The sequence below is a fragment of the Chlamydotis macqueenii genome, chromosome 7 (assembly GCF_036417535.1).
Source record: "Chlamydotis macqueenii isolate bChlMac1 chromosome 7, bChlMac1.mat, whole genome shotgun sequence".
In the NCBI taxonomy this organism is placed as follows: Eukaryota; Metazoa; Chordata; class Aves; order Otidiformes; family Otididae; genus Chlamydotis; species Chlamydotis macqueenii.
Genome location: NC_141562.1, coordinates 20,254,155 through 20,278,913, shown reverse-complemented (window position 1 = coordinate 20,278,913; position 24,759 = coordinate 20,254,155). Strand labels below are relative to the sequence as shown.

Here is a 24,759-nt window from a genome sequence, read left to right as displayed (position 1 = left end):
AAACAGAGTCTATTGTTTTATTTAAATGTGGGCAGCTCTAGTAGGAAGTAGCTGGAATTTTTTTCAGTAGAGAGAAACTATATTGAGGGCTTAGCCCTGCCTCTAACAATTTGCTGTTAGGATGAGAGACTCCTAGCATTTACTGATCTCTGACTGCTGAGATGTAGAAGACAGGAGGCAGGACTTGATATTTGAATGAACAAATACTAGGTTTGATGCAACACAGTGATCTACCCACCACACCTTTCCCCAGCTCCATCACCCCAAAATAGCTTTTGGTATTGTTAACAACTTTTGTGCAATTGTAATTTCTTACGCAATCATTTCTTCACTGCACACATCAAGATAAAGGCTTGCATCGTGTCAGAGACCCCAGCACTGGGACCATCTTTTATTTACTAAAGGCTTGTTTTATTTATTGTGAGCTGTTTCATTGTATGTTAAACACATTTGCTGTGAATTCTTTAATCAATTGCAATGCTTAGGCCTAGTTTTATTGATGACTTTCAGTCTCATTTGAAGGAAGGCAAATTAAATTAAATTTTCATTCTTGAAACAGATATAGGTCCCAAAAGGCATTTAGAAGACAGATCATTTTTCTCAAGTATGGGAAAGAGAATATTTGGAATTAAACAGGTTGCTTTTACAAGGGAAGTATAAAGCACATAAGTGAGCTTTGCATGTGTTGAGATTGATTTGAAATATGAGAACAAGGAAGAGATCAAGGTTACAAATTTCCATTAATAAAATGATTCCATTTAAAAACAAAACCAAAAAACCCACCACAACAACAAAAGCTGCAATAGAAATAGGCTGTATTTTCAACACTGCCAGCCTAGAGCATTCAAAATCCAAAAATCAAATCTCAAATAATTTGGGATTAGCTTCAAAACCAGGAGCATGATGATAATGACAACATAAACCAGGAGCTCTTCTCACTTATCCTGTAGATTATGAACCCTTCAGGTGCATTTGGATTGCTTTCTCGTGAAATCTCATGCAACCTGAGAAACTCACCATTTGAGAACTGACTCCTATGCAACGAGATCACAAGAAATGGCACATTAGGGGAAATAAGAGATGCATCAACATTTTCAACGAACCCATGCATTGATATCATTAAATTTACAAATTTCTCCTAATGAAACATTTATTTAATTTCTATTAACTTGAAAAGTAAGTATTATTTTAATTCAAGAGCTATCTCACATACTGAACAGCAAACCCAGAGGAACATCTATCTGTTCCTGAATGTTAAGAGTGGCAGTGGGGAAAAAGGCCACTGACTCATCAGCTGATTGTTCAGTGGATATAAACAGGAAGAATACAACTTGAAACATGCCTGTGTAAGATGCCTGAGGGAATTCCATCCATCCTGGGATTCTTGCAAAGAGCTGGCTAGTCACAGAATCTTATTTCTCTGACTTTTATGCTTTTCCAGGCCCTTCTGCAAAAATAGAGGCTCCCTACATAACTAATAATCTATGCAGCTTTTAGTCTAAATCCATAGCACCTTTAGTTTAGGGTTCTCTGATCACACCTTAACACAATGCACTTTTTATAGCTGGCAACTTCTGAAAATCTTGGGCATAAACCAAGAGATCCTCAAAATAACTAGTCAATTCAGAAAATTTTGGCCTAAATTTGGGTAATTTGGGTAATCCTTAGCTACCCGCAAAGTAGGTAGCTCCAACTCTCAGCTGAGTGCCACCACTCAGAATTGCCCTGGTTATCTGCATGCTGAGGTGGAAGGCGGAAACTAGTTCAAAGCATCTGTATAAGCTGATAACGTACTTCTGAAAAGCAGCAAAATACAACTTGGAATGTACGGATTTCTGACTCCACTCGTGCACAGCACAGAGTGGCACGTGTTATATCACCATGCTTTGAGTCTCTCAGGTTATTATTGAAAAGTCATGCTATGTGCATGGGGAGATGAAAAGGAAAAGCAATGAAATGCTCATGTCAGGCATGAGATCTATGCAGACAGCCTTTACCTTTGCAGAGCCAAGCATCTGACCATTTATATAAGCTGACACAGTGCAGTTCTTCTTTGCTTCCTTAGCAACTGTCACTATGAGATGATGCCACTGGCCAGTAACTAGCAGCTTGCCACAGCCAAACTGGACTTGTGCTGGAAATGGGGAGGGATTTAATACTTCACCCTCAGGTTCCATGATATCTGTAACAGTAAAAACAGGAAGCAGTCAACAGAAAGTCTCTGCCACCTTCCCCTGCCTCTGAAACAACTATCAAACATGACACAAAGAACATGACTGAGTATAGAGTGATTTGCCGCTATTCTGAACAGATTGAACAATGTCTTTAAAACATTCCCTGAAGGTCTATTATTAGGACCTGAGACTTGCACAACTCTCAAGATCCCTCCAGCATACAATACGCCATACTCCCAAATAACACCTGCTAGCTGCCTCAATGCTGCAAAACTACACTGAACTACTACAAAGCCAACATACTCTAAGAGGAGAACCCCTCAGGATACTCACTGTGTTAGCTGTACAAACTACATTAATTTGTAGTTTGTATGAAAAGAGGCAAGCTGGGATTTTTAACATCATCTAAGGGAATCAGAGCACTCACACAATCTCAGCTGTGCATGAAAAATCCCCGCTACTGTTCCCACTCCATTCCCAACCTCCTCTGCAACATTCAATCACATTCACATTTGAAGTACTACTGTACTCAATAAGGAGAAGGAGAAATATCAACAAGGAAAAAAGATAAATAGGCTAGCATGATACAAAACATTCTAAAAGTGAGGAGTGGATATAAGCAGTTTGATTAGGAAACTAAATCACTCCCAGACTTCTCAGTCCTACTCTCCAAAGCTGCCTACTGCCACACAGAACAGGCAGGAACCAGCTGGTTGAAGTCCAGCCCCCACAACTGCACATAACCATATAACTGACATTCAAAACTTTTCCTTAGAATTTCTGTAAGTTTCATCATATGTTGCAGGCCACAAAATAATTCTTAATGCCTACACCAAACTTAAAACTGAAATATGACAAAGAATTACAATCCCAACAAGCTGTCAGAAGAAAACTTCAGAGATAAAGTCTCATCAATGTTCTGAGTACTTATAACAGTAAATTTATTAATGGAAAATTCCAGATAACCAGAGGACATAGCGCTGCAGCTTGACCAAGAAGAGGCTTACCAAGTGGCTGGAATTCTATTTCTTCTGTGGAAACAACCAAAGAACGATCCTGTGGGAAAAAGCTTACTGAAAAGCAAACAAATTCTTGCTCTGATCTTGACATGTGCCTCACGACCGTGAGGAAACGGAGTGGGTGACTGTTGTGCACCAAACCAAACTTGCTAATCAGAAACCAGCAGGAGAGCGTCAGGCCACTTGAGGGAGGGAAGATTCTGGTGCCTGTAGACAGGAAACAAAAAGGCAGTAAGGAACTTGATTTCCCTGTGCAGATGTTAGCAAACTGCTGTTTCATTTGTAGCCCAAACCATATAAGAACCAATATTAGAATACAAGGTTTAATTTCTTTTCTCTTCTGTTAGATTTCACTGCTTATCTTCAATATCATAAAGACTGCACATATGAGTTTGCACACATGTATAAATGACCTAAAATTGACTGACGAGAAATAACTACTAGATCTCCATGCCACAGAACTTATCAACTGGAAAGCATTGAACCAGAAAAAAGTTTTGTTAAAGTTAACAAAATTCAGGAAGCAAGAGGTACAGCCATTTCCCAGCTCACCCAATAGAAGACTTTGATCTATAGGAGAATCTCATTTTATGTTAAGTGACAGTTTCTATTCCTTCCATGGGACATTACCCTAAAATCTGGTGCCTCTTACTTAAGACTGTTTTCTTAGCAGTCTGCTTTAAATTTGTATTGCTAATATTAATGCTTACACATCACACTATTAAGCTGCATCTGCTACTGCATTTTGGTGCGCAGTCTGAGTTATACAGCTCAGAGCTGGACTGGAACAGAGAGACAGAAGTGTATTGAAACACACAGCTTATTTGCTGTGTCAAATGTCAAATGCCCGCAATGGGGCTGAAAAGTCAGTGCAGTGAGGTGAGTCAAGGGGCTTACCCGAACCAATTCCTCCTGAGACAGAATGCTCTGCACTGGGTCCCATGATAGTTGCCAAGGTAGGGAGGTATAAACACCTACAAAAGAAAGCAAGTACCCATTCATCAGAAACATAAAATCATCCTTGAAGGTCACCAGTGACTTAATACTGCAGAATCATGATAGCAAGGCAGAGCCTAGGCTATCAGCAATAAGCCAATAACAAAATAGGTTGGCAGCCTTGCTACAAGGAAGACAGCAATAGTGCACAAGAGTTGATTAGGATGGAGAGAGAAATGACTAGTTGCTACGTCCAGAATAAGGTTTGGAGACTGCAGAGCAGCTAAAGAGAAAAGCAATAGCACCAATACCCATATCCTTCCATGGACATGTCAAACTCCACAAATGATGGAGCCAAAGAAGCACTGCGGAGCTGGAAGTTTCGAGGTGATGTCATGGAGATGAGACTCATCGCAGTCTGGAGTGCCAATGCAGATCCCTTAGACACCCAAGGAGAGTTGCTGACAGGCACAACTGTTTGAGGATCAGTTTTATTGTCCACCATGTCCTCTTCTGAATCTACGAGATCAACATAGTGCCTAACCAAATCAGTGTCTGCAATATCTTTTTTAATCACAGGCTTTGCCCATATTCAATTAATCACTGCTAAGAACAGTGCTGCATGCTCTTCAAATAACACATCCTCAGTAGCCTGCAGAAATCCTCAGCAGTACACTACAATATTGCACTGAAAGAATTTCAAAATGGGAGGCTGGCACAAGAGATGAGCTTACTGAAGTGATATTCATATTTTGTCCCCACATATCTTCAGGCAGCTCTGAACTTCACATCTAGTTAAAAAGGTTCCTAACCCATTGGTTTCATTTTTCTTATACACAAACCTTTCAATTCTGCCATAATAAAATTAAAACCAATGTGTGGGAAAGGATCTGAAGAATGATTGCAAAGAACACAAGACCCAAATTTGCACCATGCTATATCACGTGTCTCATAGGCATGAGAACAATTTAAGCACCAAATAATATTGCTGTAACCTTTCACCTGCAAGATATGTTAGAAGAGAGAAAGGACTTGGATGGAAAATGGCCTGTATAAGCAAGGCAGACTACTAGGATATCCTAGGGATTACAAAAAGCAGTGCTCTTTATTCATGTCTTTATTCTATTTCTAGCTATAAACTACAGTGAAAACATGCGGCAATCCCAGGAGACACTCCCCCGTGTTTATGGAATATTCTTAGTATTCTTATAGATCACTTTCATGTCTGATCCAGCAAAGTCTGAGTCTATACCAGCATCTGGCTTCAGCACACATATTATAATTTGGTCTCTGCTGGTCATTAGATCAGCTCTCAGTGTTGGTCAAGTACCACCCAACCTGGGCAATATCCAGCCTAAAACATTCAGGCATACGTGACATTCATTGTGATTGTCTGGAAGCAATCTACTCGAACAGCAGCTTCCTGTCATTACACAGACATCTGTAACCCACTCACAGGCTGTTCATTGTGTGCTTACCTTCATTCCAAGCTGCATTAGCTGAATCACTCCCCTGACATGAAAGGGCTTTAGTCTTGCTTGTGCTAGGCCTGGAAGGTAGTGGTGGAGAACCTCCCAATTGAAGAAATTGTCTAACATGAAAAAAAAAAATAAAAAAAGCAAACCAAAGATGAAAGCAATCAAGCATGCAAATATAGCTCAGCCCTCTGTAAATCAACTTTCTTATTGGATACCAAATTTCAAAGACATCTCAAATAAAACAGAAGGAATGCTTTCCATTGTATCATCAAATATTTGTTTTGCTTTACGCTCCCCCTTTTCAAGGTTTTCCTATTGAATAAAATAAAAGATTTATTTTCTTCAGCAATACTTTTGAATAATACGAATTTTTCAGAAAAAAAAATCTGGTTTTTTTAATTTGAGTTTTTTTTTTTTTTTTAAAAAAAGGAATTTTGTTCCATTTTTGAGTAAAATAAATCCAATCTTGCACTGCATATCTAACTTCACCTGCACTCTGATCTCTGTTAGGTACTCTCATGCCTAGCATGCATTAACATTAAAGAAGAAAGCATATCCTCAAAGTAGAAACAACAGGGACTGAGAAAGAAGACTACACTTTTTATTTCTGCATCTGTCATTGACATGGATCTGAGCTAAGGAAAAAAAAAAATCACCTTTACTCTTCAGGAAACAGCTTTGCCATGTGAATAGCAGGAGAGAATAAACCTACTTGTTTTGTAGTTACCTAGTTAGTTATCCTTCATAAATAGCTTTACAGTCTCTGCAGAGATGATGCAGCAGAAGACTACAGACTCATATCATCTTCAGTAAGTCATTTAAGCATATACCCTGTGATCAATATGTAAGTAGTATTAACTGAGACTTGAAACAGAAGGCTGAGTCTTGCTGAATTTGAGCACTACGTGAAGTATCCAATTATTACACAAACTTTGCAAAAAATTTGCACCACTGAAGAAAATTGGTTCCATTAGACACAATCTGATACCTTAACACATCTGGCTCAATAGCCTGTGATGCAAGCTTCTCAAACACTCTAGTGAGGGGCAGATGCAGTGGATGGCTCCCATTGCGGAAGGCATCCTGACAGGAAGTTATGATGGTGCTCAGCAAGCCAGATCCACACATCACCTGGCGACTCTTCTCTGACTTCACCAGGGACTGGATATGATCAACCATAGCACACTGGATTTCCTGTGAAAGCTGAAATGGACACAGAACTGAAATCAGTTGGCTGGAACTAAAACTGTACATGGTGATTGATATTTTTTTTGTTTTCTTTTTTTTTTCCCCAATTGTCAAATCTCTGGGTGTAGAAATCTGGCACAGAAAAGAAGCCTCTAAGGCCAAAGGCTGAAGTGCAACTGTATGGCTGTTCTATAAAGCTCTGCACTTGAACAGTGTGCATATCCATATGAGTAGGTGCTCAGTCATGCACACTTGAGCTTTCCTGCCACAACACTATGGCAGTGAAGGAAGAGAGTAATCAGCTGTCATTCAAAAAAAGGGACCATCACCAAGAGCAGGTTACTAGGCATAAGCTCCAAGACCAATACAGTAACTCAGAATATATTTAACATTAAGCACATAAAGAGGCATATTGACATGATCTACTCTTTGTTACAAAAGCACTGTTCTTAAAGAAAACTGTGTCTATCAATATCATGAAACATTTAATTTTAAACACTTCTCTACATGTTTTGCTGAACTGAAGCTTTACTTCATTAGTGCTTCTTAATAGTCTTAAAGAACTATCTCAATTCTCATAAATAATCTTCAGAGTAATTTGTTCCCAATTAGGAATGGAGCCCACCCCATTGACCTAATTAGATTTCACAGAAAAGTAACTGTGCATCATAAATTTAAAGACAAATCTTACAAAGATGAAGTGTTCCCTACCCCTAAGAGCTCTTTGGCTTTCTTATAGACTCTTCTAAGAAATACGTAGGCAAACTTTTAAAGAAAAGGACAGCCATAGTGGCAGACACAGATTAGAACATTGGGATTTGATTTTCTAACATGAAGGAGAAGCAACTTCACTGGATTTAGTGTAAGTTAGCTTATTAAGTGTAAAGAGGAGTTCAGCACTTTTGCATCCAGATCAAATAAAACCAGTACAGGACAATTTCAAAGCCAGCAACCAATTTGTTTTCAAAGTGCTCAGCAACCAAAAGCCTCAACTGCAACACTGAGACAATAATACTAGCGCATTCAATTGTTTTTGTAAATTCAACTGCTATTTTTGATATTTGAAGGGTGAGTCTTTGAATAACATTTTCTTTCTGAATGACTGTTCATTCCCACTGACACAAGTTTCACTGTGCATGTCATTACATATAGAAACCATCCTCCAGACTAAACTACACTGTTCTTCAGAGAGGCACTTACTGCTACGGTGTATCAAAGCCTCACGTAACTTTCTGGATCTTTTCATTACTATTTTGCTTCATTTTTGACTGGATGTAGGAAAGTATCAAGATGTATAAAACCATGACAAAGCAGAGAAAGGCATAGGTCTTGACTAAGTGAAACTACTAGTTTAGTCCAAAATAAATCCAATAAAGCATAATGGCATACAAAAAATTTGACTGTTTTCATTAGCTTAGCAGCTTTGTCAATACCAGCATTGTCTTGTTTTGAATGAAATGTGCTGTTTTCATGGATGTTAGTTTCAGTAAAATGAGATTTTAGTGGAAATATTAATGGTGGCCAGGAAAACAGGCTATGTGTTTCTATATCCATGGATTGATTTTCCTAACATACTACTTGGACCATGAATCAGGATATTGAAGGCGCAGTTAGAAGGTACTGGGCTTACAGCTCTGCCTCAGATTAGAGTTTTAAGGGCAAAATATCACCTAGCAATTTGCCCAGTCTGCTTAAGGAGTTCCTAGATTCTTGCTCCTAAGAGCCCATAGTTTCAAAACCTGATAGCTGAATTTAATGCACTGTTATTTATCTTCAAAACAATTATGCTATGTTCAAGATGAGAAAGAACTTCAAACTTTTAGTAGTGCGAGTTCACTTCAAATGGTTGTAATCTCCTTAGGTTTAAGAATGATACAGCAATAATTCTGTGTGCAATTGCAAAAAGCAAACTTACTTTTCAACCTCAGAGCACCTCTCACTTCAAAAGCTAGAAACTCTTCATAGAAAATTAGAATTAAGTTCCTAACATACTAGAGAGATTTAGTTTTACTAATGAAGAAATTAAGGCACTGAAAGTAGCGCTTTCAGAAAGTTCCAAATGGTGCTTTCAAAAGACAAAGTAGACATCCATCAGCTTAAAACCCATTGTCTGCAGAGTTTGAGTCACTTCTGAAAATCATCTTTGCAATTATTTTCCCTTAAAATGTTATAAAAAATAAATAACTCAAATTTATCACAGCTCAAATTCCTGCTGCACCGTTCTCAGCTGCAAGCACAATCCCATTCTATCACCATATTTTGCCCATTAACTGTCACCCACTGGCCTTAAGAAGCAAAACTTGCTTTGCTGAGAGTATGTATAACTGGGTTTTACAAAGTTACAGAATACCTTGTGTTCACGTACTCCTTGCAAGTAGACAGGGAAAAAAAGCACTATAAACTGCGTGAACTGTTTCTACTTTCCCAAAAATATGGACCTAGATAGGGCCTAGTTAAATGCCCCATATAAATTATAAAATCCCCATCACGTTTTTCACATTTCTATTTGGTACAGCTTGTGTGTAAAAGAAGCTACAGAGCTTTCCTCATATGAATACCAGGGCTACTATTGCCTTCTAGAGAAAATAGACTAGCAAGTCTTGACCATTTGAAGATATGCAACAAAATATCTTCATAAGGTTAAAAACCCTCTTGTCAGTTCTGGTGGTCTGACAGATCTCTTGCTTGCCAAATTATATTTATTTGCAGTATATTTTCCCCCCACACTATTAGGTAAATGCAGTGTCTCCTCATTTTTTTCTAAGCTACCACGCAGTAGAAAAACAAGACAAAGTAGAAAAAGATCTTCAGCACAGTTAACCAGTGATTCTTGACAGAGTTCCTATCTCTTCAAGCCAGGGTACATTACCAAGATTTTAGTGCAACTTTAGAGACACTGCTTTTTAAGGAAATTCCATAGCAAGAGAAACAGGACAAATAAAAGAGCAGGCTGTGGGGTTAGAAGCACAGGAAGAAAATTGCTTGGTCTGTATAAACACTGAAACCTTCAGAAGCTGGTTGACCAATGAACAAGAAAACTTCTTACTAAAAGCCCCAAAATAATGTTGGAAAAGAACATGTAGACAGGCTGTGCATTTTCTTGCAGAAAAAAAAAAAAGTTTTGCTGTAATTTGGCTCAGCAAAGAAAAATCCCTCAGGAGACAAGGCTGGAGCAAAGCCTGCTGGAAAGTGCTCAGAGGAAAGAGCTGACCTTCAGCTACCAGCCCAGGCTGGAGGATCCACTGCCAGGGTATTCCTAGTCTCCTTCCTCCTACCAGAGTTCTAGTCCATTCTCCTTCCCTTTCTCCCAAAGCCTTGGCTGCACAACCCAAAGGGAAATGAAGCTCTGGCCAAATACCCAAAGAATTTCCTTGTGCAAACAATTCAGTGCAGTAATTCAGGAATTCACTGTTATATTAACAGCTAGCATTGATATCAGTAATAGAAGTCTAAAGGCAGACAAATCTCAAAGGTCACACAGTCTTCTGCAGGCCATATATAACTGTGTCACAGACCTTTTCAGTTTAATAATAATTTATGTTTTTAAGAAGTGCAAATACTTGGAAAGCGTTATGCTGTCAACATCTACAATGAGAACAACTAGTTTAGGCTAAATTTAAAACAGAGATAATGCACCTTTTAAAAAGGTGCAAAGTCCTTATTGGTGCACAATATTTTAGTTTTACAACAGTATGACAGCAGCTCATCACAGGAGAGAGACAGATAAAAATAGAGAGGATAAATCCAGCTGTAGAAGCAATAGTATTATTTAACCTAAGTATAGAGAATTTACGTAATGAATCATGTGAGGATTTTTTGTCTATAGTCACAAGAAATATGCCAGTATAATGACACAGAACTGAATCATGCTTTGATTCTCTTCTCAGAAGTTCTTTTCTTTCCCTTACCCAACCTTGTATGATCTAAGAGATCTCCTTATCTGACATCATAAACAAGAAAGATCTGGCATGACAGTCTGGAGTCTTAAAAGCCACAGTTCCAAAGTGCCAGGCAAGGATGAGATAAGCCTGAGAGGAAACTTTTTTTTTAAGGTAGGAAAAAAACCACCCCTGTGAATATCCTGAGCCACATATCTAAAGTGAATGTGAACTTGTCTTATTTTACTTAGTTTTTGAAACATGTGATAATGTTATCTTTCATCACTGAACTGGCAGCTATTAATAAAAGGAAAACTGACCTTGTATTGTGTCAAACTGTATGCAGTCTGATGGGAACTGACTTAGTACTAGTCCTAGGCATGAACATGAACAATATAATCTAAATAAGTTTACTGAGTCAAAGACCATCTCTTGGGGGGTTTAAAGGCTTTTAAGAAGATTTTCATACCCATATGACATTCAAATGAGTTTTGATCATATGTAGGAATGGCAGTAATATCCACATGTCAGTAATAACCACGAATCTATTCTCCTCAGCTTTTCATTGCCATTCTAGATAGTCAGAAGAAATAGCTGAAGTGCAAGACCACCTGTTTTACTGTCTGCTACTGTTTTTTCTATGCTGACAGGCTCAGCATAGCTTCAGCCCATCACTGCTTGGGTCTGAGAAAGGTCACTGAGAAGCTGCAAATTTGGCAGGAAATGGATATTATCTCTGAGGGTCAGAATCAAATTACATTAATTTTATTGAGTTCCATTAATGTTTCTGTAAAAGTAGTGCTTTCTCATTGCCATTTCTGTGAAAGCAAAGGATTTGCACATGACCTGAACTGACTCCAAAGATTTTTCCAGATTACTCCTTAACACCTGGGCCTAACAGATCTATGACAGCTCTAAAACAAGCAGAAAGAGATAAGTTACCGTCTGTTCTTCATTACTGCTCCTAAAAAAAAAAAAATGTACTATTTGACTCAGTCTTAAACTCACAGCAAGAAGTGCCTTCAGATTTTTGAATGAAAGTCTATAGTAAAAAAGCTCCACTCACAAAGAAATTATTTCATCTCTTATATAGCTGTCAAACACTGTTGCATGAAAAGAAAGAATAGTACACTGTTTGGAACAGAATGTATCTATTCAAAGAGAAATTAATTCAGTTATTATACTTCTACCAAGCAGCTTCCCTTCACTAGCCATTAAGGTCCACCTTTTGCATCAGATCTTGCCTGACCCCCCTGTTCCAAGTAGCACCTCATTGCACAAGGGTTCATGAAGTGGTGTATGTTATGATTAAAGGTACTAAAATCCAGCCTTGTGTGTCACTACCTGGCAGCATCAGTGAGCCGCCCGAGCTACGGGACATGAGGTTCCACTCATTCTCACACCCACTTTCCAATAGAATTAGCTAGAACAATTATATTTTTCCTCTACCCTTTTTGTGGGTCATTTGGTGAAAAACTCTTCAGGACATGTGTTAACTCCTAGCCAGAGTCTGACTCAGGACCCAGCATAACAATGGTCCCATTTTATCTGAGGCAATCCTATTCGCAACAGTAATACCAAACAAACACTATCAGTAATAATTTCTTGTTGACTAAGAAAAAAGGAGTAAGAAAGGAGAAAAGAGGAATGCACTGAAATATATAATTGAAATTGCTGGAATTTTTGCTCTAGTCCTTCATATTTTTAAGAACACTGCCATCTACTGAGGGCCTGAGAGGCTTTCTCTCGGCGCTCGAGGCAACTTTGAGTTTCTTGATGACACTCTCTGTCATCCAATTAACCGTTCTACTTGTTTTGCAGATATTAATTACTGTAATTAGCAAAATTTCACTAGCTGATGGCTTGGTTCCACTACACAGAGTTGGGATGTGCCAGCAGTTAGTTGCACTCCCACCTTCCATAGCTCTGGATGAATAATCTGGTTTCAATCCCCTCCGTATGTACTTTAACGGTATTCAAGTATTTTAGACCAGATAGCAGACACAATACAGGCAATATGCTTGTTCACTGTGTGTGTGTATGGAAAGTTTGACAAAGCAAAGCAGATTCTAAGCTGCATTGAAAGTTTATGGACCAATAGACCTAAAGAGCCAGACTGTTCCAGTTGCTAGACTTCTATACTTGTGCCTTTGCACTAAGTATTCTGGGACCAAGACCCACACTTGTGCCTTTGCAGTAAGTATTCTGGGACCAAGACCCATGCTCTGCAGAGAGGTAGAGAAACACTTAGTCAAACTGATAGCCAAGAGCCTTTGTTGTTGTTCTATCTGTTGACTCAGTGAAATTTGCACTGTTCCTCCTGCCAGTGTTCTAGGTAAATTTTAGTACTTCCATATCTGCAAAGAGTAAGCAATTATTGGAAATTAGGCTACAAAAAAAAGTAGCAGGCATTATTTAGATGGCACTATGATACGTTCAGACTCACCTGAGAGTGTCCCTCTTTGTACAGCTTTGGCAGCAACCTCACCATAACACAGACAGCGCCTGGATGTACAATGGCACAGTCTCCCATTTCCCACCTGCAGGAAAAAGACACATAAGACTTTTCATCATAATTATAATTAATGACAGCAAAAAGGGTCCAGCAGAGTACAGCATCAAATCCTCCTAGTAGTAACCAGGCTCAGCATTTGAAGCTAAGCAAACAATTCATATTACCTGAAATAGCTGGAAGCCTCCTTAGAGTAACAAAGAGAGGACATAACTTGCTCATGAGCTCACATATCAGTGACCTGCACATTCAAAGATGTGCAGCAGCTTCTTTAAATAAACTTTGTCTTTGCAAGTACTTGAAGTACAGAGAACGGACAACCAGAAGGAACTCTGATGCATGAGCCCAGAACTAGTGTTATATTTTCTATTTTCAAGCATTTTGCAACTGTGGTCAAACAATAACTTCACTACTTTCAAAACATAACAGCAATAAGCAAAGATGAGACAGTCTTGATGAAATCAGAATGCTGCCCTTCCCTTCCAACAGAATCTGCCTAAACTAATAAAAGAAAGTTAAATTCTGTGCTTTCCCACCAGTTTCCATTTTTGCAGTGTATCATCTTCGTACATTCAGGCACAGGAAGGAATTGGGGCATCAGAGTTACCACGGAGATCTGCTTATGCCATGATGCAAGATAGAGTTCAGATATACCTCAAAGATGAAGCCACAGCATAGCAGTAACTCTGTTTTAGGCACTGCAGGCTCATAATGTTCAGAGTCTCATCAGCATTTCTAGGTGCATCTCTGAACTGGAGCCGTGATGTGCACTGTCAGAAACATCTGTCCCAAATAGATCTTGTGAGAAAAGCAAAAGCAACATCTAACAACCATAATTAGACTAAAAAATAAAGCACAATATGCCTTATAGACTATATAAAACAAAGGGTACAAGTAAAAGAGTGAGCATTAAAAAAAAAAGCTTTTGCAAGGGACCTAGTGGAGGGTAAAAAGGCTTTAAGTAACACGTTAGCCACTTCCAAAAGGCTGATCTGATACCTCAGAGCAGCGAGTAATGTGTAGCACACCGCCACACAGTGACAAATAATTCTTACTGCACCCTCAGAAGTTCGAAGAAATTGCTCATTTGCAATATTTTCTGTGTAATTAATTAAAATTAGATCTGGTATAAATATTTACTGCAGCAGTGGCTCCGGTGTGGACACATACCTATACTTGACAGGAATGTGGGTGACTTTAAGGGTCAAACAAAAAGCACACAGAAAAAAAAAGCAGACACTGAAAATTTCTGTTCTCCCATCTGCCCAAAAAACCCCTAACCCCCTTCAAAGAGAAAAATGCAGGGCCACTAGAATCAATAGGATTGAAATTTCAGCCACTGCCGTGGCTGTGCTCCCCAGAGTAAGCTAATTTTTAGCCTAAGCCACTGTATTCAAGGACTGACTTCCCAAACTTTCAATTCAATTCAGATTTCCATCTCTAACACTGTAAAAATACGTTGCCAGGCAGTGTGTCCAGTTCTCCCAACACACAGCAGTCCTCCTAAAGACGTCAGCACTGAAGAAATATGGTTACCTCCCAACATCAAAATTTTTCTTTCATATAGAGAATTTTTTTTATAACCCATGTGATATGTAGTAAAGTTAAAATGTAAGCTAACAAAAGGAGAATATCAGAAGACAATAACAGAAAGCAATCCTTTAAAAAAAAAAACCAACAAATAAAAATCACTAAATGGCTAAGAAATTGCCATAACTATAAGGAGACATCTTACTTTTGAGCACTGTCTGGCAGGTTTAGCAGTCTCCAGGGCTGTTAAGAAGGAAAATCTAGAGTTCCTGACCAGCATCGGACTACACCTCAACTTCCCTGCCAGCACTGCACATTCACTCCCCTCTAAGAATATTATATAAGGCTTATCTCCATCCTTCTCTGTGATTTTCCAAGAGGCCCTCATTTTCTGGCTTGTCTTACTACAAAAGCTATCTCCATGTACCAACTCTTCACTCCTGCCAATATCCCATCTCTTGCTTTCCTGCCTCAGGGCTACCTAGTCAGCCCCATGATTCCACTTCATGTTCCCCACTAGTACCACAGTGCGAATCTCAAATCTGCTCTGCACTGGCTGCTACTTAAAACAAGACAAATAAGAGCATTTGGAGACAAAATGAGACGCTACAAAGATCCTGAAGAGCCATTAATGCAGTGAGTCTATGGTAACAGCAGCTGCAGCAGCCATTCTGCAAGGGTGGGCATGAAGAGGGGCTTTCCTCCCAAAGAGAGATCAGCCTCAGTTGACACAGCTTGCAGCAAGCTCTCTCTAATCACCACAAACAAAAGGAAAAACAGAGACCCTGTCTGTCACAGAAGGTGTTTCGAACATTAATGCAGGAACAGGAACGCAGAGGGCTGTTTTTCAGATGGGAATGTAAGGGTCTATTCCTTTGTTGGCCCAGCAGCTTGCAGCATCGCTGACCACAGGACAGTGTAAGGGGCTAGAATATTATCCAGTTAAAAGGCTGATTTTCCTGTTTCAGTTACAGGCTCCAGTAGGATCACCTCCTTTCCCCCCTCTTCAATGATGTTAAACACATGTTGCAGGATAGGGCATTACAGGCCACCTACACTGACTGCACTCAAGTTCCTCCTTTCAAGCTGCATGGCCCCAGGCTGAAGCCTTCAGGAGGAAGTGTGAACATGGAGTAGAGCTGAGAGGAAGCTGCATCAGGGGAACCACAGGCTTGCAGGAAATCTGGGAACTTCATTTCTTATTTTTATTTTCACAAAATTTACTACTGGAAAAGGATATAAGCTGTGTGGCCTGAAGCTTGCCAGTACATGTTCCTTTGCCATGTTTGCATATACTTGTCCTGGACACTCTCTAGCCACCTCTAGCTAATCTGGCTTCCTTTTGTGCTTTCACATCCCAGAACCAAAGCCAAACTGTCCCAAACCAGACACTGTGAACTGAAGGGATCCAAATTTACATGATTAATTTCTCCACAAGTGGTATTCATTCAAGTCACTGCACAGCCTCACAGCTCAGCAGGCAAAACAACACAAGGACCTAGGAAGCTTTGTTTTATGTTTTAGATCTAGTAACTTGAGAAAGACAAGCAGAAGACAGAGCCATAGCCTTCCCAACATTGCCACTGATCTGGTCTTTCTCCCTTATCTTCCCTGAGCCTCCCTTAAACCCACACTTAATCCACAGGCTATGGACTTCTCACAACTGCCGCCATCTATATGCTCTTCGCACGTTGACCCACATTATCTCAAATGGGACTAGGAAGATCTACTTTGAAAAGAATATTCATTCCTCCTGAGCCACCAAGCCCCAGCACTGAGTATCTAACCAGAAGCTCCCAGTGTAATTCAAAGAGTGGTGATAAGAAGCAAACATTTCCATGACTAATTTAAAATCAGTTGCACAAGGAACAAAGAAATCTACTGTAGGTTTTTCTAGTTGCTTCCAACAAGTACAGATATGACCAGAAATACTTATTCAGCCTGCCTCAGTACTCAAGGAACAAAAGTTCTGCTAACTTCAGTGACTGCTAGCTGTGAGTAGCAGACCTAGTGACTTGGCCTTTAAATCTGGAAGATAACTGTGGAATAACCTACAATAAGAGCTGAAGGAATCTCACAGTGATAAACTTAGCCTTCTTAAGCATTTTTGAGAAAATGACTGAGAGATCCAAGATAAAGCTACAGACACGTGAAGGAGCAGAACAACTCACAAGTTACAAAGTGCAAGTTATCCAGAATTGATTCACAACTGACAGCTACATTGATTTCTGGTGTAGTCTTTCCTTCCTGGAAAGGATATGTATTATTATACAATCTTTCATTATATGAGGCAGGCAGCATTACTATTCCTTTTCCAATTTTCTGTATTTCAGCTGTATAAGTAAATGAGTGTGTGTATGTGTCAGTACACATGGACAGCCTGGACACATGCATGGAGTAGTATTTAAAATAACTTAAAATAGCTTTTATTTTTAATGTACCATGTGACTGGAAACAGCTTTCCACATAACTGAAGAAGAAAAAATTTATCAGGGCAGATTCAAGCAGAGACTATAGGCAAGCTTCAAGTCCAAGCAACCCTTTCCTTAGAGCCCATTCCAGCTCCCACATTCCATGTGTCAGAACCTCCAGCACAAACTCTGCAACTCTTGGAGCTGTGTTCCACCACTCCACTGAACACTTATGCCCCAATGTTTACCATCATTTACCTTTCAAAAAGAGGTGGTTTCTGCTATCTGGAGGCCTTGAAGTTGGGACTGTGGCAGTAATTTGTTTGTTCTAGGCCCATTATCTCATACCTTACCTCAGTTTACTACCATATAAGATGCAAATACCAGTCTTACTATTATATTTCCTGTAGTAAATAAAGACTTACTTGTCTTCAGGGTTTCCCCATAGCCTATAGGCAGAGGCAGGTAATTCCTTGCCTGGTCTTTTGAAAGCAACAGGATGGTTGTCTTCAGCATGGGGTCCCTCCTGATCATCTCTTGATGCATCTTCAATCTCTGGCTTTCTCTCCTTGAAGTAGCTCTCCAGATGGAGAGTTCCTTTGACCATGTGATCAAGAAAATTCAGAATCCATATGCAGTTCTTTAGCCACATCGGGAAAGGTTCTGAAGAGCAGAAAGCTGCATCCAAGAACTCTGCAAACGTCCTTGTCTTCTCAAGGCTCTGAGAGATTTGCCATTCTCCTTGTGTCCCGAAGCATCCAAGTGACCCAAGATCCTCTGCCATCTTTTCAAAGAGACCATTCCTCTGGAAGAAGTTGCTGTTGACAGGGTCCAGGTGCAGGGCTGCTGTTATCCCCTGAAGAGTGTAGAAAACAAGCTCCAATATGCAATTCTGTCCAACTGTTGTCCACAGCCCAGATGGAGGGTCCTGCAATGCACCTTCCATGTCTGAGAGGAGGGACAGGAGTCCATTGAACCCACTGCAGGTTCTGAAAGCTGAATGGCTCTTGGGACTCTCTAGTATCCTTAGGAGTGACTACAAACATTGGGAAGAAAGGAGACAAAAGGAGAACTTCAACCAAGCGACTAAGAAGCTTTAGAATATTTTAAAATTCCAAGTTCGTACCAACATTCTTCCACTGAAATTTCCCTCTTTGAAGGAAAAAAAAAAAATGGTTAAAGTAAAGCTTGTCACTGCACAACTTTTCTCCTCATCCCTTCCATCATATACCTAATGGGTCAAACAACCAAAATTTTAATGCACCCTCAGGAGTAACCCACATAATCAGACCTCCAAGTAGGGAACAGTGCTCACTCAAGAAACCTGCCTTTGCCTTAAATAAATTGAAGTGGAGATTCCCCTGTAAAGAACCTCATACAGAAACTGAGAAGAATGCACAGCTCTCTACATGCAAGTCTTCCTATAGCCCTGAATACACATTAGAAGCCACACTAGACTTTTGCTCATATGACTGAGCAGACCCTTTCCAAAAAAGCAGTGACACAGGATGGCCCAAAGAATACTGCAAGAGGCAGGCTCTCCTCATTAAGAAAGGCAATAATAATTCCCTTTCTCAGCAGAGGTATTTTTAAAGTTTGCACAACACTTTGGAGGAAAAAAGTCATAAAGAGTCAGATCCCAAGATAAAAAAAAAAGGCATTAGATTTTCTCTAACTTCCATAGGCTTAAATAAGGTTGCCACTTGACAATATTATACATGCATAAAACCCAACCTATAGTACTTGTAAATTTTGAATGCTATAGGTTTGCCATGTAAAAACAAATCTAGAAAAGTTATTAAGAGTTGTAATTGTGGAAGTAAAATTAGTGAGAAAAAAGAGCTTGCAAGGAAACAGTCTACTTTATTTGAATACAATCCACTGGAGGTTTTTGGGATGTTGCACAATTCATTTTGTAAATTTGATGCTCCTTCAGGCACCAGGGACCTTTCAAATTTGAGGTTGTACCTTTTCACATTGGAAAGGGTTAATTTTACATATAAAATTTCACAACAGATATCCAATGAAAGAGGTTCATTTCACAACCTGCTGAAGAGGAACAGTTTCTAACATAAATATATCTCCCTGTAACAGGCTCTAGGACTGTGAGAAAGGCTTGCCAGAACTGGAGGGGGAGGGGGAACTCTATTACTGTCATTCAATTTTGTATGATAATGTATCAAACCAGGCAGAGACTTCTGAACAGGGAGTAAATTTAATAACTCAGAGTTGAAGTTACCAGGATGGCTTTAACACATTTCAGAGAAGGTCAACAGTAACCACATTTCCTCCAGCTCCAACTCAGTTAGAATTTAATCGCCTATGAGTTAGTATTCCTCTGTCCTGAATCTATAAAACTGATGTCTGCTGGAAATCCCCTAACTCAGTTAACGTTAACAGAATTTATTTCACATTCCATTATTTGTTATTCCTCATAATTGTCCACGTGCCATGCTGGAATACGGCAGTGCTAATTGCATTTGGGCTCAGGCTTTAACAGCTAAATATATATTAGCAAATCAATCTGAATTTGTGCGTAACACAATCACAGTCCCAATGGATGTAGATAATAAATTCATTTGCTTACATTATGCTTTAATACAGTTATCATTTGTCAAAATTAGACACTGAAGCTGCATTTATTTTCATATTAGTTTGGACACCATACTCAACTTTTCTACAAATATTGTTAAAGTTTACTGTTTTAAATCAAAGCTATAAACTTTGTCATATTTTTGATTTTTTAAAGTAGCATGGTTCTTTTATTACAGAAGCAGCTGCTACATTGTGCTGAAAGGTGAATTCAGTTCACACTTGGTAGAAAAGGTAGAACAAAACTCTAAATCAGTGCTTTTAAACACTGTTGCTTTTCAATTTGATGTCTGTGATCCAAACCAAATAAAGCAAACTGATTCTTTCCCCTGCTTCATGAATCAGATCTTCTATAAACACAATAAAGGCTATGACTAGTGTTAATTGCTTCCTCCAAACATTCATAAGACTAATCCTTTCCAGTATCTCACATCTCTTTTTCCCTGGCCACTGGTGTATGTGAGAGATGACAAAATGAAGGACAGCAAAATTTCAGCCTTGGAAACTTATGAGAATCAAGTTGTTCATCTCATGCCTACCCTTGTCCCTTCCAATCTTACTCCTTTACCTCTTCTCACATCTTCCCTCCTCATCTCCTCTACTTTTATTCACGTGTTTCTCCTTCTCTGTCACATTACATAGAACTGCTCATACAACTGTGCCCTTTCCCATTTCCATTTCCTCCATCCTGCATTACTATTTATGTCTTCAAAATACTTCACAATCTGATACTGACTGAAGGTGTTGACTACACACACATCAGTAAAAATCAAAGCACTCAATTTACCAGAAAAAAAAAAAAAAAAAGACCCATGGCTCTTTTTTTCTTCTGTACTTAACCTTCTTAGAAAAAACACAGCGCTGAGGGTGAGATTAAGAGCAATTTGACACAAGTCGAGCAGTTTCCAAGAAAACAACCACCAAGTGGGAAGCCACATTACTTACCTTCAGCAGATCTAGTTTCAGATGTAGTTCCCCTTGAGTAGAAGAACAGAGGGCTCCAATAATAATGCTCATATATTCTTCATAGTTGATGACTGATAGCTGCTCCAAGATGCTAAGAGTAGCACTCCTGTAGCACTCATCATCCAAAAATATCTTGATATATGGCACCATTCCATAGTCCTTTAGAACAACTAGGGACAAACACGGTATCATTTGTTACTTAAACTATCCTTTACTTGTAGTTTTCACAGGCAGATTTTCAGTGTTGGTGTGAAGTGCCACATTTCTACAAATACAGTAGAAGAGGCAAGAAGAGCTGATTAAACTAAACACGACAGAAACTGAATCACAGAAGAACAACTAGGGATAAAATTACTGGATGACCATAGTTTCTAATCATCAGAGATGACAGCTTCGCAATAAAATAATGAATGAAAAGGAAAAGATGTTTTATTAGTTTTCAGCTTAAGCATCTCTCTAGTTTATGAAGCAAATTGATTGATAGTTTGTGACAATATATTTGCACTGTATAAAATGCAGCAAACATGATGATCCTAGGATTCAAGAGTTAATTGAGTGGATTCCAGCATTCAAAAGAGTTCACTTCTGTATTACTATGTTCCACAAGACTCCCCACCATACACTTCTTAGGTATGCCAATACTAAATGTATAGGTGTCACTCAGCATGCATCTGATCCCATCAAGGTTTCAAATAAAAGACACCATGGAAGAAAATCTGGATAAGCAAATAATACACAAAACACACATAGTCTTGTTTTCCACAAGATAAGTTCGTGTTTTCTGTGTAAACACTTCAACTGTATCCACACGGATGAAGGAAGCAGGGTGACTACTGGGATAAGGCTCATTATGTAGGATGAGAATATCTTTGCCACATTTCTTCCTGGTGCAACACTGTTATCCTTACACTTCTGGCTTTTGTCTTCCACTTTTCACTGAAGCACAAAAGTCAGAAAATTTGTTGGTGTTCCTTAAGAGGCACCATGGCCACTTACCACCAAATATCACAAAGGTCACATGTTATTTCTTACCAGTGTTCCTCACAGATCCCACTGTAAGAGCAGCTACCATCTTTAGCATCACAGCACTTAATTCCTTCTCAGTACCTTCTTCCAGATCAGGCAAATGGGTTCCAGCTGTCAGTATATTAAAAGTCATAATGAAATTTATACAAGACATAGTTAACTGTAGCTAAAATATATTAAACCAAAAAGGAAAACTAGTTCTCCAGCAAATTCTAATTTTATCTTAAATATTGCTTATAGACTACTTGAACCCTAAAATGAGCAACAAAATACAGACAGGGCATTGTCTAGTCATCAGGGTCTAGTTTAGTCTGGGACTGGGAAATACAGGTCTGATTCTATGCTTTGCACACCAGATCTCTTGTATAATTATAGACAATACTGGTAATAATGGTGTTTCCACTTCCCAACTGATACAGAGTTACCTGTTTAGTGATACCTAGTAGGAACAAACACAAATAAAAGAATAGTACAGATTATGAGCTATGAAGTGGTAAAATATTATTAGCATCATGGAGTACTGAAATACTTAAACTGAAAGTGAAGAGCAGAAAGCCCCTGCATGTTCAAAGGCTAACATTTCAAGGATCAGATAGTATAAGGTAGGTTATTTTTAGATCCAAAAGTCTTGAAGTTTGTAGGCTAAGTTTCTGGAAACTAAAAGAGGGAAGTAGTGATCACTTCACAGAGTTTCTTCCCACCTGTCCCTCTTCATCCATGTGTCTAAATTTACAAATTACATAGCCATTCAATCACTCATTCTATAAAATTTAGATCACCAAGTGATCTAAAGCAGTAAAATTAATGCAAAGACATAAGAAAGCCCCTATGCACCAGCCATGTTTTCAAGAACCTTTATCTTAACAATCCTTATCTAAGTAATCTTGTAAAAAATTCTAAATCTCTGATCTCAAGAATACAAATTTAAATGTCCTTGCAGGTAATGCACGTCTGCACTCTGGAACTTCTGTTGCAATTCATATTCCTTCTGCTGCTTGGAATAAATAATTCAATTGTGCTTGCTGCATCAGAAGTTAAACCTAGTACCTTTGAGTCCCTCCTTTACTAAACAACTATTGGACCGAAATTTAAAGGCATTTCCCAATTCATTCAGCACAGATGTTATTATGCATCTTTCTTTCTTTAAAATAGCAGTTATAAATTATTAAATATGTGAGTCTGTCCCTTAAGTCAGTTGTAACCACACCAAGACTATTACCTTCTTGTTTAGGAAATAACTACAGCAAATGACAATGGTTGGTAGCAATTGTGGGTAATATACAGCCAAACTTCAAGAAACTGCTTTCCAGCATCAGTCCTCAGAATTAAGTGTTATTTTCAGAGGACTGTGGAAAACTCATTCTTCCTCTACTCTCAAGCTGGCATCCTAGAGAGTCCCAAATTGAGACCTGTTTAAAAGTGTGAGATAGATGGTACCCTCCAAAATAATTCATCATACAGTGGTGAAGAATAACCCAGAAAGGGTTTAGGCTAGTGAACAGATCAATAGCAGTTAAGATTTCCGAGAGGACTCAGCTTAGTACGTCATAAACTTAGGCCAGTTGCCTTGCAGACATCTAACTACCCAGTATATAAAATTTATAAATTGACTGTAGAAAGAGACTAATTCATTCCTATTGATCGGCCTACTCCAACAGTCATTGTGAATGATGTTAAGTTGTACCTGACTTCCTCAGGACCTTGGCTTGCTTCCTCAAAAGTGCCAGCAGTAGACCTAAGAGCCCAGAGTCACGGAATATGTCACTGAATAACAGGTCCTTCTTGGTCATGCTGAGAAGGCACCGTAGAGCTGTTAAGGTGCAGAATGGCACTGTGTTTTCCTTTATCAAATACTGAACCTTCTTCAAAATTTCATGGGGGACATAGGACAGGTCTAGCACTATGGACTCCACCAGTCTGAAGAACTGAACTTGGATTGGGTGTGGTTTGAAATGGATAATGTCAGTAAACTGATTGATAGGTTGTAGTGTCCATTCCAGAAGAAAGAAGTTCACTGTGTCCCAGGCCCATATGGTACCAATTGCTGCCAAGATTCTTCCACACAGATGCTCATCATTACTCCTCTGGAAAATGGACTGCAACACCTGAAAAGCCTGGAGGTTTTTCACTGTCATTCCTGTGGGATAAAACCAGGTGAGATCATTTTTACATCTATGTTTTTGAAGACTGCAAGCACCATAACTATAACATTAAATGGTGTCTGAAAGCAGAAAGAGGAGCCACAGGCAAGAGGGATGTGATTGGGAGGCATGTTCTCAACTTTGGATCAGACCCTACAGCTGACACAGTCAGTTCAATTTGATGTATGTAGCATTCAGGCTCCTGCAGCATTAAGCACATAGATCGGAAGATGCCATCTCATACTCCTTCCTCCACCTTAAGACACATAATGAATAGAGCTTAATTTTTCTATGACTCAACTACATAGCCACATATACATATATATATATATACACACACACATATACAGACTGTACCAGAAGATCGTGTCCGTTCAAAATCAAAGTGTGGTAATTGCGGGTGTACAATATTGCCAGAAACTTTCAGTTCAGTTTTTCCACAAGTTGTAAGGCAAGTCAGCATGTCCAAGATCTCATCCACATAGGGGTCTCCTTCATTTTGCCTCAACCCCTCACACCTAGGAACAAAACATGGAACAGTCATATGTTCATGCCTTCATAATCCTAATACTTTGGACATACCACCACATATTGAGCACCCATTTTACTCCTCATTCCTCCTCAGTTTATTTTACTGTCTTTTTGTCTTACTTCTGTGACTTTTTAAACCATTTTGCAAACAGTAATTTCACACCACGGTAGCACATTCTGAATCAGAACAAAACTTAGAAACTGAAGAAGAAAACTGAAGTGACACTAAGAGTCTTCTGAAGAAACAGAAGACAAATGTTGGCATTTATTCCAATTATGTGTACTTAAACAAAAAAAAAGGTAATTACCTCCAAAAGAATGCCTGTCTTGGGGAGTGAAAACTGAAACTTTGTGAGAGAACAAAAAATTAGAACAGA

General features: G+C 39.0%; 1 protein-coding gene across 1 annotated transcript in view; it reads right to left on the bottom strand.

The window, feature by feature from the left end:
* Positions 1–24,759, bottom strand: part of WDFY4 (WDFY family member 4) — a 139,074-nt gene that overhangs the window by 102,147 nt on the left and 12,168 nt on the right. Inside the window, exons 7-18 of the mRNA XM_086752246.1 lie at positions 24,209–24,369; positions 23,395–23,847; positions 21,717–21,821; positions 20,664–20,854; positions 17,552–18,162; positions 13,120–13,213; positions 6,596–6,810; positions 5,608–5,720; positions 4,441–4,648; positions 4,091–4,167; positions 3,182–3,400; positions 1,998–2,182 (exon numbers count right to left, since the gene is read on the bottom strand). Coding sequence (XP_086608372.1) covers positions 1,998–2,182; positions 3,182–3,400; positions 4,091–4,167; positions 4,441–4,648; positions 5,608–5,720; positions 6,596–6,810; positions 13,120–13,213; positions 17,552–18,162; positions 20,664–20,854; positions 21,717–21,821; positions 23,395–23,847; positions 24,209–24,369 — 2,632 coding nt within the window. The remainder of the gene's footprint in view (positions 1–1,997; positions 2,183–3,181; positions 3,401–4,090; positions 4,168–4,440; positions 4,649–5,607; positions 5,721–6,595; positions 6,811–13,119; positions 13,214–17,551; positions 18,163–20,663; positions 20,855–21,716; positions 21,822–23,394; positions 23,848–24,208; positions 24,370–24,759) is intronic.